General features: G+C 41.6%; 1 protein-coding gene across 8 annotated transcripts in view; it reads right to left on the reverse strand.

Annotated features, from left to right (window-relative positions):
* The window catches only part of LOC129721186 (uncharacterized), a 74,199-nt gene that overhangs the window by 22,345 nt on the left and 36,943 nt on the right, over nt 1-14,911 (reverse strand). For 7 of the 8 annotated variants that reach the window (XM_055673461.1, XM_055673467.1, XM_055673462.1 and 4 more), the window contains 2 exons: nt 5,832-5,948; nt 4,565-4,635 (listed from right to left, as the gene is read on the reverse strand). In XM_055673461.1, the coding sequence (XP_055529436.1) occupies nt 4,565-4,635; nt 5,832-5,948 (188 nt within the window). The remainder of the gene's footprint in view (nt 1-4,564; nt 4,636-5,831; nt 5,949-14,911) is intronic. The other variant, XM_055673469.1, reaches the window with a different exon arrangement.

A 14,911-nucleotide genomic window follows, 5' to 3' on the forward strand; every position in this document is an offset into this window, starting at 1 on the left:
TGCCGGCTTATCCTGGTCGATTCACACAGATGGAAATTATCTCTTCGTTGATGCTTTGCGCTCATCCGTAAATGCAGGTAGCACCCATTTATTGGACGGTATGGCTTTTCGGTGCATGCACCAGATTAATCCTGTTTGCAATCAGAATGGCAGGTTTCTCGATTTAATTTTCGTAAACTCGCATGCTTTATCAGCATGTTCAGTCACTACAGCACCCGACCCTCTCTGTAACATTGACGTACATCACCCACCATTGATGGTTAGTTTCGACAGACCTGTTGAGGCTCTATTCACAGACGAATTTGATTCATCCAGTTTTGATTTTCGGCGCGGAAACTATGATGCTATCGAATCAGAATTGAGAGGTATCGACTGGACTTTTATCAACCGGAGTACAGATTTGGATGAGGCCGTGTCTGAATTTACTGAATTGATTCAGGAACTTATACATCGCCATATTCCCAAAGCTCGTCCTCGTCGTAAGCCTATTTGGGGAAATAGACATCTCACTAAACTTAACCGCCTTCGTAAGTCAGCTTTGCGTGCATATCAAAAAAATAGAAACCCTATCAATCGGACACGGTTCACTTCTGCTAGTCGATCATACAAAACGCTGAATAAAAGTCTGTACACGATGTTCGTGCGTAAAACGGAACGCAACCTACGCTTAAATCCGAAAAGCTTCTGGAGGTTTGTTAACTCGAAGCGTAAGGAAGAAGGATTACCATCTAGTGTGTTCCTGCTGAATAGTGAAGCGTCTACTAACAACAGTAAATGCGATTTGTTTGCCGAGCACTTCGCTAGTGTTTTCAACAAGGAGCACGCTTCACCTAACGACATTCCCGCGGCAATGGCTTCTGTGCCGAGCGACGTTTTCAATGCCGAAGTCTTCGAGATCACAATCGGGGAGGTTTCCAAAGCCATCTGCGATCTAAAACAGTCCTACTCCCCTGGACCAGATGGAATTCCTGCTGTACTCCTGAAAAAATGTGCCGGAAGTTTAGAGTCACCGCTAGCTGCTATTTTCAATCTTTCCTTGCTAAAACATCAATTTCCCGGTAAATGGAAAGAGTCGTTAATGTTTCCGGTATATAAAAAAGGTGACAAACGAAATGTCGAAAATTATCGTGGTATCTCATGTTTGTGTGCCTGCTCCAAGGTTTTCGAAACTATTATGCATCATCATCTGATGTTCAGCGTGAAGAACTACATCTCTACTGCACAGCATGGGTTTTTCCCTGGTAGATCTGTATCCACCAATTTACTAGAGTTCACTTCATTTTGCCTTCGCGGTATGGACCGGGGCCTTCAGATCGATGCTGTCTACACGGACCTGAAAGCTGCTTTCGATCGCGTTGATCATGGACTACTTTGTGCCAAATGCGACAAGCTTGGAACTTCAATTGGAATGGTGGAATGGGTAGACTCGTACCTACGTAATCGTAAGATCGCTGTTAAGTTGGGCAAGTCGCAATCCGCCTGGTTTAGTAACAATTCTGGTGTACCCCAGGGTAGCATTCTTGGGCCTCTACTCTTTTCGCTGTTCATAAATGACGTAACGAAAGTTTTACCACCTGGCACACGTTTACTGTATGCGGATGATACAAAAATTTTCAAACTCATCGAGACTGTTGAAGATTGCCTTAGGCTTCAATCGTTGATTGACTTATTTAATGACTGGTGCCAACGCAATTATATGATGCTAAGCATTCCGAAATGTTCTGTGATTAGTTTCCAGCGCAAAAAGCAGCCGCTATTGTTCAACTATAACATTGCTGGTACTTGTTTACAACGTACCGATATTGTCACTGATTTGGGTGTTCTGTTGGACACGCAATTAACTTTCAGGCAGCATTTTTCGATGATCATCTCTAAGGCTAATCGTCAACTTGGGTTAATATTCAGAATCGGAAATGAGTTCGTTGATTATGGCACCTTGCGGACTCTTTACTGCTCTTTGGTTCGCTCAATTTTGGAAACTGCGTGCGCTATATGGAACCCGCATTATGAGTTCTGGATTCAGCGAATTGAGCGCGTTCAGAAAACCTTTATTAAAAGAATCTGTCGCACACTACCATGGAGAGATCCCGATCACCTGCCACCCTATGAAAGCCTATGCTTGTTAGTTGGAATCACACCACTTGAACAGCGCCGCAAAGAAATAATTACCAAAATGACACACAAAATTTTGACAGGCCGGTATAATTGTCCAACTATCTTGGCTTTGTTACAGTTGCATTGCCCTCTACGACCTCGACGAGACCAGCGTTTATTGCATACAAATGCGCATCGCACAAACTACGGCCTGAACGAGCCTATCCGCCAAATGGCTCTGCTCTTCAATCGATACTTTGAAAATTTTAATTTTTAGTAACTTATTGTGTATTGTGAATTGTTCATTGATGTATTTTATTTTATGATATATGTTATACTGCACTTGTATTCCTAAAAGATGCTGGGTTTTTATGCCGGCTCGAAAGTTTCCTTCGTGGCCTTTCGAGGCGGCTTTTCCCAGCCACATACTTTATATATATTCATTAAGACTGTTGTCGGATGAATTATTGAATAAATAAATAAATAAATAAATAAATTTCCGGCAGTTTCCCATTCACCGGAAGTCGTTATCTTACAATTCATAATGTTGTCTGAGGTCGATTTGTGGTTTTATTGCATCAGAACAATCCCGGAAATACCCATATTGAGTGTTATTTGGTCGTTCGCCACTGTTGTTTAGGAACCGGAAGTCGCCATATTGGATTTCAAAATGGCATTTGGAGATAATTTCTGACCTCTGAGCGTCATTCTGGTTAAAGAAACACTCAAATTGGGTGGTATTTGGTCAGTTGCCTCTATTTTCCAGCACCAGGAAGTTTCCATCTTGGATTTCAAAATGGCATTTGGAGACAATTTCTGGCTTCTGAGTATCATTCTGGTTAAAGAAACACCCATATTTGGTTGTTTTTGGGTCATTTTCGGCAGTTTTCCAGTCACCAAAAGTCGCCATCTTACAACTCAAAATGTTGTCTGAGGTCGATTTGTGGTTTCAGTGCAACATCACGATTTCGGAAATACCCATATTGAGTGGTATTTGGTTATATCTCGCTGTTTTTCAGAAACCGGAAGTCGCCATCTTGGATTTTAAAATGATATTCGGAGACATTTTTCGGATAGAAACCGGAAGTTTCCATCTTAAATTTAACAATGGCGTCTGGAGTCGAAAATTTTTCTTGCTCTCAAAAACCTCAACATATCAATTTGAGGTTCCATTTGCTTGATTATTTCTCGAGATGTGCAGAAAGTTGTGTGGAACCCCTCCTTTCAGAAGAAGGAGGGTGTCGAAACATTGTAGACATCTTTGTTACCCCTAAAAATATTCTCCAGCCGAGTTTGGTTAGTTCTCGAGATGTGCAGAAATTTGTGTTTCACTTGTTTGGAACCCCTCCCTCACATAAGAGGGAGAGGTGTCGAACCATTATAGATTTATTTGTTACCTCTAAAACCATTTACATGCCAAATTTGGTTCTATTTGGTGGATTGGTTTTCAAGCTGTGCGAAATTTGTGTTTCTTTTGTATGAGACCCCTCCCTTCAAAAAGAGGGAAAGGTGCCAAACTGTTGTGGATATATTTGATACCACTAAAAACATTCACCTGCCAAATTTGGTTTCATTTGCTTGGTTAGTTTTCGAGATGTGCATGAATTTGTGTTTCATTTGTATGGGACCCCTCCCTTCTAGAAAAGGGAGGGGTATCAAACCATTATGGACATATTTGTTACCCCTAAAAACATCCACCTGCCAAATTTGGTTTCATTTGCTTGGTTAGTTCTTGAGATGTGCAGAAATGTGTGTTTCATTTGCATGGAACCCCTCCATTTTAGTGGAGGGAGGGGTGTCACACCATTATGGATATATTTTTTACCCCTAAAAACATCCACCTGCCAAATTTGGTTCCATTTGGTTGGTTGGTTTTCGAGATGTGCATGAATTTGTATTTCATTTGTATGGGACCCCTCCCTTCCAGAAGAGGGAGGGGTCTCGAACTATCTTAGTCACCTTTCTCGGCCCCTAAAACCCCTATATACAAAATTTCACGCCGATCGGTTCAGTAGTTTCCAAGCCTATATGGAACAGACAGACAGACAGACAGAGTTGCATTTTTATATGTTTAGATTTAGACTATGAAAATTAGTGAATTTATTCACATCATATTTTGCTACTACATATTTTGAAGAGACAAAATTATTATAAAATAAATTATACAACTTTGTCGAAGATGCCACACTATTGATCCGCGTCCTGGCTCTAAAAATATTTGTAACCATTAATATCATATTTACATAGGTTCTTTTAAATAGTCGTGATTGAAAGAAAATACTTAAACAATAATAAAACTGGGACATTTCTTATGATATTGCTTTGTTCTATGCGGTTAAATTGGAATTAATCTTTTGCATACAGTTTACTTGACAAATGTATCAACATTGTGAAACTTGATCTGGAGTTTGTAGAAAAAAATCTTTTGACGAACTCTAGAATACACCAATGTTATTTGAAGAAAACTTACCCGATATCGATAACTAGAATTCAGCACATAAACACTGTTTTTAGTGCACTGCATCAGCATGTCGTCCATGTCTGTAATAATCGATAAGTGGAAATTTCAATGTTAATCATGATTTTGCTAGATTGTCTGCGCAATAAGAACTGTTAGGTGTTATTGATAGTTTAAGTAATTTTATAAAAACTGACATATAACATATGAAATGGGATCCTTCCGCCAACATTCCAACAAAACGACAAGAACACGCTTAGCCCCGGAATTAGATCCAGCAACTAGACCCCGCACAAACCCGATTGGGCCCAAGGAATACAAGCCTTCCATGATTCTGTGGAACAACAAGATATCCATTAAACAACGAACCATCGATTTAAAAAAAAAAACATGTTAGTTAAAATACTAGATTTAAATTTAGCTCGTAATCGGCAGCGAGGATGAAAAATTTGCTTTTAGTTTTTAAGATACCTTAAAAACTATGACACTAGATTTAACCTGCGTCGTTGAACACGTTTTTGTATTGTGCCGTGTCAAATAAATTGTTGTGAACAAAAAAAAAAACATATGAAAAAACATTCAAACCAAAAAAAATTAGAAAATATTCGATCTTCAAATCGGTAAGTCCAACATAATAATTACATTTCAACGATAAATAACAATTAATTGTATTTTGCAATTTTAATTTATTATTGCCATAATCACTGGTGCAGTTTTCCAAACGAAATCGATCAATCGACTCTTTTTGCCCTTAACGCTTTATTTACCAATAACCTTTAATGACTATGGCTACTGGAGGTCGGCGAACTGAGAATTTTTGCAAGGGTTACTTATTCCAGAAAACTGAGTTAGATGAAATTTATGTGTTTGAATTAGATTAGTTAGAATGATAATTAACAGCTTATTGACTCTTAATAAAACAGCAGTCTGCGATTTGAAAATTATTATGACTGCAGGATTTTATTTTCGTTTGAGGCGATAAGTTTTGATGCAACGGCAGTGCTGATAGAAGAAGTTAGTAGCGGCAGACATTAAAAACCATGCTTGCGCAGTTAATCCATTGGAGAAATTCAAGTAGATAAAGAAGTAAAAATTGTAACTGCATTCTAACTTAATCGGTGAAATATGTGAAGATAAACATTACCCAAGTTGCATAGATTATTGTAAAACTGCAACAAAAGTTTACTATCAGCATTTTACATTTCCTCTGGTTGTTGCTTAAATTTTTAAATTTTAATGAAAGTAAATTGATTGTTCATTTCGGTTTACAATTAGTTACCTTTGCCACTAATAAGAAACGAACGGGAAAGCCGCGCGTATCCTTCAACAGGGTTATCGTCGTACAGACTGTAGTCCCACGGACTACAAAACTTAGTCATCCACAATGATTGGAGACCTGTAATAAAAAAAAATCAGTTCAAATAAGTTTCTTATTGAAAGTCTGAGTAAAATGGAATTAAATATTGATTACAGGCAATGTTTTCATTTAATTCTACTACAAAAAAGCGTCCGTAGATAGTTACGTCTTTCGGTTATAACTTATAACCATCCACGGTGCTCCAACAGACCGTTATTATAAAAAAAAGGAACCAAAAAATCTAAGTACTGGTCAAAATTTCAAAATCATCGTACGGTACATTTTTGAGTAATGCTTTTTTGAGGGTCGTAAAGTACAAAAAGGGATATTTAAACGACGAAATACTCATACTCGTTTTTCGGCTACAATTTTCTGAAACAACATCCAAAATAGTTTCTACATATTCCAAGTATTATATTTCAAGACATTTACAATTGGTGGAAAGATTTATTTGAAAATCCCACAGTGCACAGTGGTCTAAATTCGAAAAATCGTGATCGTTCCAGATTTGACTATGAAAAATTGATTTTATGTACTCAATGTCTTCAGCAAAATTGTTTCACAGAACAAGGCGTTTTTGGTTTTTCGATCAATCCACCTAACAGTTAGATAAAAAATATGTTTTCTATTTTTTCAATATACCGGACTGCTTTCTTCAGCAAAGTTGAGAAAAATTTTAAAAGAAAAACAATTGCTGAATACTGATCCTATCAATTTATCAATTGTTTTAAGACCAAGACGTTGATTTTTTACGAGTCGTTGAGTATTAAAATATACTTCCAGGAATAATGCCACAAAACTCGACACATTGCAGAATATAATTAACAATCCTTAGAGGCAAATGCTACATTGGACAAAGCCTCTTCAAAACCGAAAAAATATTTTTGTTTTTCATTCTGATAAATTTAAAATATGTAGTAAAGCCTCAAAAATTTTGCTATATTAGCTAATTGCTGAAAAATCGCAAATATTCCGTAACACTTATGAATTATCAATCCGTGTCAAGTAAATTTATTGATTAACAAAAATTACAAAAGCTTTATTCTTGACTTGGTGGCAATAATAAATTATAAATCAGGAAAAAACCACGTGGTCATTTCGAAAACCCTTTCATTCCTCTGCGTGATCGACAAAGATATTTTCCGCCACTTTTGATTTGAAACGGTGATGTATTTTTTTTTAAAACTTTGCATGATTTAGTAACTTGAATGTCTTCGAGTATCTGCAGACTGCAGCTTAGGCTCATTGTAAACAAATTGCCAGCCGGAGGCGTAATTTATCCTTCGATTAAATCTTCGAACCGGAACTAATTGGAATTAAAGGAAATAAAAAATATAAAATTCTTAAGAGCCAGTTCGCGAGATGCGTAACTACCTTTCTGAGGGACCTTGTTTTGATGTTCTTCGATTGGGCTGAAATTTTCAGCGTTTGTTTATCTGTTCAAGGTAGGAAGTTTGGCAAAATTTCAATTCTAAGGCCGTTTTACCCCATTTGGCGCACTTGGCTTAAACATGAAATTAAAGCTCTTGAGTTGCTCTACAGAACGTTACATTCAGATATTTTTTCTAGTGATGTTGAGAAGAGTAGGAAGACTCTGAAAATCGACAATTCCTAAAAGCAAAAAGCTTTTTTTTTCGTCATGTTACCTCTTCGCCATATATTGTGACCATGTGTTTTAACATGAAATAAGGCGGTCTGTAAGGGCCTTTTCACCCTACTTAACCTCAATGAAAAAAAAAAATAAAATTTTGCAAAAGCTCCTATTTTGAATAGACAAACGCTGAAAATTTCAGGCCAATCGGAGAACATCAAAACAACATGCGGTTGCGCCTCTCGCGAACTGGCTCTTAAAACTCACTGTTACGCACGTTTCTTCTACTAGTTATCGATAGTATAATTACAACCCAATTCCTTCTGTACTTTTACTATCCGTCCTCGTTTGAAACACGTCGACTGATAATTGTTATTGTTATTGGGCTATTATAAGTGTCATACCACTGAAGTGAAAACGAAAAAATGACGTTTCACGTGGAATTATTTCAGGACCATTTTGAACGGAGAAATGATTTCACGAAGATAGGATAAGTCTTAAAAAATCTGATGATAAAATATATTGGATTTATTTTTCAGTATCAAGAAGAATCAGAAACAGATCGATTTTCTAATCTCCAACAAAAAGCGGTTGATGAGCAAAAAATTGGATGAAAAATATCTTAGAAATACGTCGAGATCTGGCGTTATCGTGAGAAAGAAATATCTTTCACCGTAAAGTGACTTCCGTAATAAGTACAATTGTAACTCCGCCTGTTACGATTCTCTTGGTTCAGTTTAGCCTTCACGAATAGACTTGAATTATTGAGAAGTGTAGCAGAGGGTCCAAAGCCCCTGTAAAGGAGGATGGTTGCAACAGCTCTTAACCATGGCTGTTGCGTAAAATCCAATGGTTAAAACCCCTAAGCTAAGGTGTTATGCGACCCGTGCCGATGGATGACGTGGTGGGGGGCGTTTAAGAAATACCCAGCCTCTAACGGAGCCTGTGGAGTACCAGGGCACCCTTCACAGTAATTAGCCCTTACTGCATCACGCGGGTCACTGATGCAGCGGACTCTTCTTTACCCAGCGACTCGTAGGAATTTTATGAACGACAAAACTTCACAAAATTCGGCCACCGGCAGCCTTTCTTTGCCGGAACCCATGGACTCATCGGAGCGTAGTCCAATAAAAACAAACGCACCGGGCAGAACGGAGGAGATGGAGCATGAGGATGATTTCAACCTCGACAGCGAATCGCTGGACGGAGGACCCTCGGCTTCATCCTTAATCCTACTTTCTCCACAAGGGAATGACGAAAGTCAAGGGGACTTAGTTCCCGGTCCACAGACAAGGCCCGATGACGAAGGGAAACCCGAATCATCGGCACCCCTTGTCAAGCGACTTTCGAATGCGCAAAGGCGGCGACTGAGCAAAAATCTTCGCTCCGGTCTCTCGTACGAAGAAGCCAGGAAGCTGGCCCTCCTTCCAACAGAGCAGCCTGCTCAATCGAACCAAGTTGCCGTCAAGCGACAGCGGTCGGACGACTTGGTGTCACCAAACACCAGTACTAAGTGTCCACAGCCTAAAAAACTGCGGAACGGCACTGGTTTGGGGTCATCGGGTTCGAAGCCGCTCCCGAAGGCCACATATAGGGACATGGTGGGAGCTATAAGCCTTGCGGTTACTTCTGCTACCCACCCCAGCTCCCTACTCACAACGGACCAGCTTCAGGCTGTCCGGACCTCCATCCTCGATCACATTGCGGACCAGGAAAATCCAACCACCAAGCCCAAGTTTAACGGTTACCATCTAAAAAATGGCTTCCTGCAACTTGCCTGTGCCGACAACGACACAGTGCAGTGGTTGGAAAGGGAGGTACCTTCTCTCGTACCATGGGAGGGAGCACAACTTCGTGTATACCACATGAAGGATCTGCCGAAGGCCAGACGGTATGTCGGTTACTTCGCGGACAGTGCGAACTCTCCGGACGAGAAGATTCTTCGTTCACTCCAGAATCAGAACGACCATCTCTCTACCAAAATGTGGCGAGTCCGTAACCGCAAATTGGTAAAGACCTTGGTCGAACTAGTTCTGGATATTGACGAAGAATCGGCCAAACTCGTTGAGAGTAGAAATTATGAACTGCACTACGGTTTCGGCAAAGCACGCATCCGAAAGGTAAGCGGAAGGCCGAACCTCACAGGCGGGAAAGACTCCGTCGCAATGTCAGGGAAGGTACGTGCGGGTAACTCCTCCGGGAGTACTCTGCCACCACCCAGGCAAAACGATCCTGCGAATGGGCTAAAGGTTCGCGTGGGAAACTCCTCCGGGAGTGCCCCACAACCACCCAAACGCAACCCTGCGATTGGGAAGGTACGCGCAGGATGCTCCCCCGTGAGTGCCCTGTCACCACCCAAAAAACGCAACCCCGCGGCTGCTCGGACGGTTCCGCCGAAGACTCGCAAGAGTGTGAAGCATCAACCACCGAAAAGTCGCACCCCCCGGAGTCAAAAACCGCCACAGTGTGCGCGACGACCTTCTGTTGCCAATCGACTGCTGCAACCGAAGCCGAACAGTGAGGAAGAGCAACTTCCATCAACCAGCCAAACCGCTGTTGGCAGCCGTCAGCCAATACCAGGATCATCTTCCGATCCGGACAAAGACGGCAACTTCACTGCAAAGTGAGCAGCCTTCGCTGCGTGCAAGCGAATCTCCATCACGCAAAAGGCGCCTCGGGTGTTCTTTGCAGGAGATTCGCCAAAGAGCAGCTAGCGGCTGCTTTCATCCAGGAGCCGTGGATCAACGAATCCAAAGTTCTCGGACTTAACGCTCCTAACGGTAGGTTAATCTACTGTGACACGCAGTCCAAATTAAGGACTGCAATTCTGCTAAATAGAGAATTAAAATTTTTACCTATTACAGAATTTATCCAACGCGACGTCGTTGCCGTCACGGTTGAAGTACCGACAACCAGAGGAAAGCAGGAAATGGTTGTCGCGTCGGCCTACTTCCCGGGCGACCAAGGTGATATACCGCCACCCGAAGTTGCTGCGCTCGTGCGGTACTGCAAGGCCATCAACAAGCCGTTTCTGATCGGCTGCGATGCCAACGCTCACCACACGATCTGGGGCAGCTCGGACACCAACACCAGGGGTGAGTACCTACTTGAATACCTTACTTCTAACGATGTCAATGTATGTAATGTAGGGAATAACCCCACGTTTATCAACGCTATTAGACAGGAGGTCCTTGATCTCACTCTGTGTAGCGCCTCTATTTCTGAAAGGATTAAAAATTGGCATGTCTCCGATGAAACTAGTTTGTCGGACCACAGACACATCGTTTTTAATATAGAGGCTAACCCTCTGAAAAGAGAGCTGTTCAGAAATCCTAAGAATACAGATTGGGAATCCTTTAAGGAATGCCTGATCGATTCACGAACTTTCAGTTACAGCAACATTCGAAATTCTGTTGACCTGAATTCGGCAGCAAATGATCTACAAAACAGAATCATGGATGCTTTCGACGCTAACTGTCCACTAACACAGCGGTCAGTATGCCGTGACGTACCCTGGTGGAATAAGTTAGTGACCTTCGTCGGGAAACTAGGCGGTTGTTCAACAGGGCAAAAGTCACGTCTAGCTGGGACGACTACAGGGCGTCCCTCACTAAATACAACGCCGAGCTACGCAAGGCTAAACGGAAATCCAGAGTTAGTTTCTGTGAAAGAATCCAAACTCTGCCGGAAGCTACGCGGCTCCAAAAGGCGATGTCCAAAGACCATACTAACGGTTTAGGACAGGTGAGGAAAGAGGATGGATGCCTCACTGTCACTACCAAGGAAACGCTGGAGGTTCTTATAAACACCCACTTTCCTGGATCGACAGAGACCGAAGAACTGAATAGTGATGGGTCGCGGCAGGACAATTCGAGACATATGGCGTCTCGGGAGTCCATCCTGCTGGCCCGTCGACTGTTTACGGAAGCTTCAATAGGTTGGGCTCTAAGCTCATTCGACCCTATGAAGTCTCCTGGTCCAGACGGCATACTACCCATCTTTCTACAAAAATCGGCCGCAGTTATCATGTCCGAACTCATCAACCTCTTCAGAGCCAGCTTTATCCTGGGCCATATTCCGGATAACTGGCTGAAGGTGAAGGTAGTGTTTATCCCCAAAGTTGGAAGAAAGGACAAAACCCTACCTAAAACTTTCAGACCCATAAGTCTGACTTCATCGCTTCTCAAGTTGATGGAGAAAATAATGGATAAATATATCCGTGATGAGTTTCTTAAAGACTCCCCGCTGAACAGGAACCAACATGCCTATCAAAGCGGCAAGTCAACAGAAACTGCTCTTCACAGCTTAGTGACGTTGATTGAAAAGTCCCTAAGTTATCAGGAGACGGCGCTATGTGCCTTTCTTGATATTGGAGGGGCCTTCGATAACACGTCCTTTGCATCAATCGATACGGCTCTTTCTCATAAGGGAATCGACCAAACTTCAAGGAACTGGATACACGCAATGCTCTCTAGCAGAGTGATCACAGCAACCTTGGGAGATTCGTCTGTAACAATGTCAGTGATCAAGGGGTGTCCGCAAGGAGGAGTTCTCTCGCCCTTGTTATGGTCACTAGTTGTCGACGCACTTCTCAACAAGCTTTCACAGCTTGGTTACGAGGTCATTGGATACGCCGATGACATCGTCCTCATCGTCAGAGGTAAAGATGACGCAACTCTGTCGAGCCGAATGCAAACGGCTCTGAATACCACCATGTCATGATGTTTACAGGAGGGTCTAAACATAAACCCCTTAAAAACAGTCCTAATTCCATTCGGCAGACGAAGGACGATCTCCATCACTCCTCCAATACTGAGTGGAGTTAGACTGGGCTTCAGCAATGAAGTCAAATATCTCGGAATTATTCTGGACAAGAAACTGAACTGGTCTGCACAACTGGATCATGCCGCTAAGAAAGCGATCTCAGCGATCTGGGCCTGCAGAACTCTCTTCGGTAAGACCTGGGGACTGAAACCAGACTTGGCACTCTGGTCTTACAAGACCATTGCCCGACCAAGAATCACCTATGCTGCCCTAGTGTGGTGGCCTAAGGTGAACGAAGTGACTGCGCAAGCCAAACTCAAAAAAGTTCAAAGACTTGCATGTCTTTCGGTTACCAGCGCTATGCGAACAACTCCAACTGCAGCCATGGAAGCTATGCTTTGCCTACTACCTCTACATCTTCATGTGAAAAAGGAAGCAGAGCTTGGCGCTCTAAGGTTGCAAAGGAGGAAAACCATACTTGAAGGGGACCAAATCGGCCACCTTCGCATACTTAGGGAGTTCAAACTAACTCCGCTATTAACCACAGTCTCCGACTGGATGGACGTTAGGTCTAACATGGATATTCCATATAGAGTGATTGAAACAAACCGCTCTATGTGGAACAATGGAGGGCCTAATCTTCCACCTGGCATCGTCAATTTTTACACGGACGGCTCGAAAATGGGATCCCTAACGGGATCTGGTATATACGGACCCGGTATCAGTGAAACGTTTTCCCTGGGAAAATGGCCCACCGTTTTTCAAGCAGAGGTATATGCCATATATATCTGCGCAAAAATATGTCTGCAACGCAACTACAGACATGCGAAAATCGGTATATTCTCGGACAGTCAAGCAGCACTACTAGCACTTAAGTCCGTCAAATGCGCTTCCAAACTTGTTTGGGAATGCATTGAAACTCTACGGGAACTTTCCCGACAGAATTCAGTTTTTCTGTTTTGGGTGCCCGGACACTGCGGAGTCGAGGGTAATGAACACGCTGACTACCTAGCAAGACAGGGATCAGCTCAGCGGTTTATTGGTCCCGAGCCGTTTCTGGGTACGTCCATTTCCGCTATCAAAAGCGAACTATTAACTTGGGAAAGGCTAGAAATAGTATCCCAATGGCAACAGGCACAGGGTTGTAGACAAGGCAAACAGTTTATCTATCCGAACCCTGGAACCGCCAGAAAGCTACTTAGTCTAAATCGTAGTGACCTACGGATAATCACGGGACTCCTCACCGGACACTGTCCCGCTTTTTATCATTTAAAGAAAATCGGCGTAGTGTTGAACGACGACTGCCGATTCTGCAAATCTGAACCAGAGAGTTCAGAGCATTTGCTCTTGCTCTTTGAAAGCAGGCGGTCGGCTTAGAAATAAAAACTGTCAACTGCTATTATAACATATAAATAGATATTACTTCAAACTTTTTCCTGTGGCTATAGTTCCAATTTTCTTCCAGCTTTGTGTCAGCCTTTTGTTGCTGTGAGCTGTTAGTGACGTGTGAGTCACACAGCGTGACATACTTACATGTACATGCTATCGATGGGATCATTATGTGAAAAAGTCACACATCACACATGCGATTCAAAAATTGGTTGATGCTAAATTGAGCATGAATGTGCTAAGGATATCCAATTTTTTAAAACATCTGTCTAACAAAACTAACCAGTTATCTTTAAGTTTATTATTTACATAAGGGGTAATCATGTAGCGCTTGTATACAAATATTGAACCGTAAAAATACTCTAGGGTTTCGGCTGGGCTTTTGCGAACAAGTGCAATGCATAATAATCATACACTTACACTAACGTCTCTTTTCAAGCGGTTTGTTATAGGGATTTCGGAATCTACGCGTTTTTACGCGGATTTCAGGATTAACACGTTTTCATTTTACGCGCTTTGCCTTTCAACACTCTTTTCATCCTTATTAAATTGCTCAGTTAATGCCAGTGGATTACAATGGCGTGAAAGAAGAAGAAATCATATAGATCGTTTCCTCTCATTAATTTTATATAATAAAGATCTATTACGCCCATCTCCTAAGGAGGCTGACAAACCGGTCGTGAATGAGTAATATATGGATGTCAACCTCCGGCAATAATATAAGGAGATATTTTTGCTTTCGAGCTAAAATGGCGTGAACTCATGAATAATGAATGAATTAATCAAGCCACGATGAATGGTGTCTATCGCACCAAGTCGCTTCTTTATTTAAAGTTGAGTAATAATTAATGCGTTATGTCATTCTATTGGAAAATATGCAACTTTTTGCATACTGAAAATTCTGATTTTATGCAGTAGAAAGCTCGTTCAATTTATGACTTTGTGGAACGAAATGCAAAAAAAAATGAAAAGTGTCTATCAAATTTGACCCAAACCTTATCCTCCCTAAAATTGGTATTATGAATTTATTTGAAGGCGAATAATCTTAGTATTTTACGGCCCATAAATGCATAAGAGCCACACAGCCAAAAACGTACAACTGAGTAAAACGCATCAGACCACCACTAAAAACCACTGCATTTTTCCTTTCAATTGATTCAATCAAAAAACATGCATTCATAATACTGTAATTAGGTTATTGTTGTTCCGATTAGTACACTTCAATAGGTCTTTTAGTGAAAGTTTCTATGATTTTCCA

Source organism: Wyeomyia smithii, chromosome 2 (assembly GCF_029784165.1).
Source record: "Wyeomyia smithii strain HCP4-BCI-WySm-NY-G18 chromosome 2, ASM2978416v1, whole genome shotgun sequence".
NCBI classification, from domain to species: domain Eukaryota; kingdom Metazoa; phylum Arthropoda; class Insecta; order Diptera; family Culicidae; genus Wyeomyia; species Wyeomyia smithii.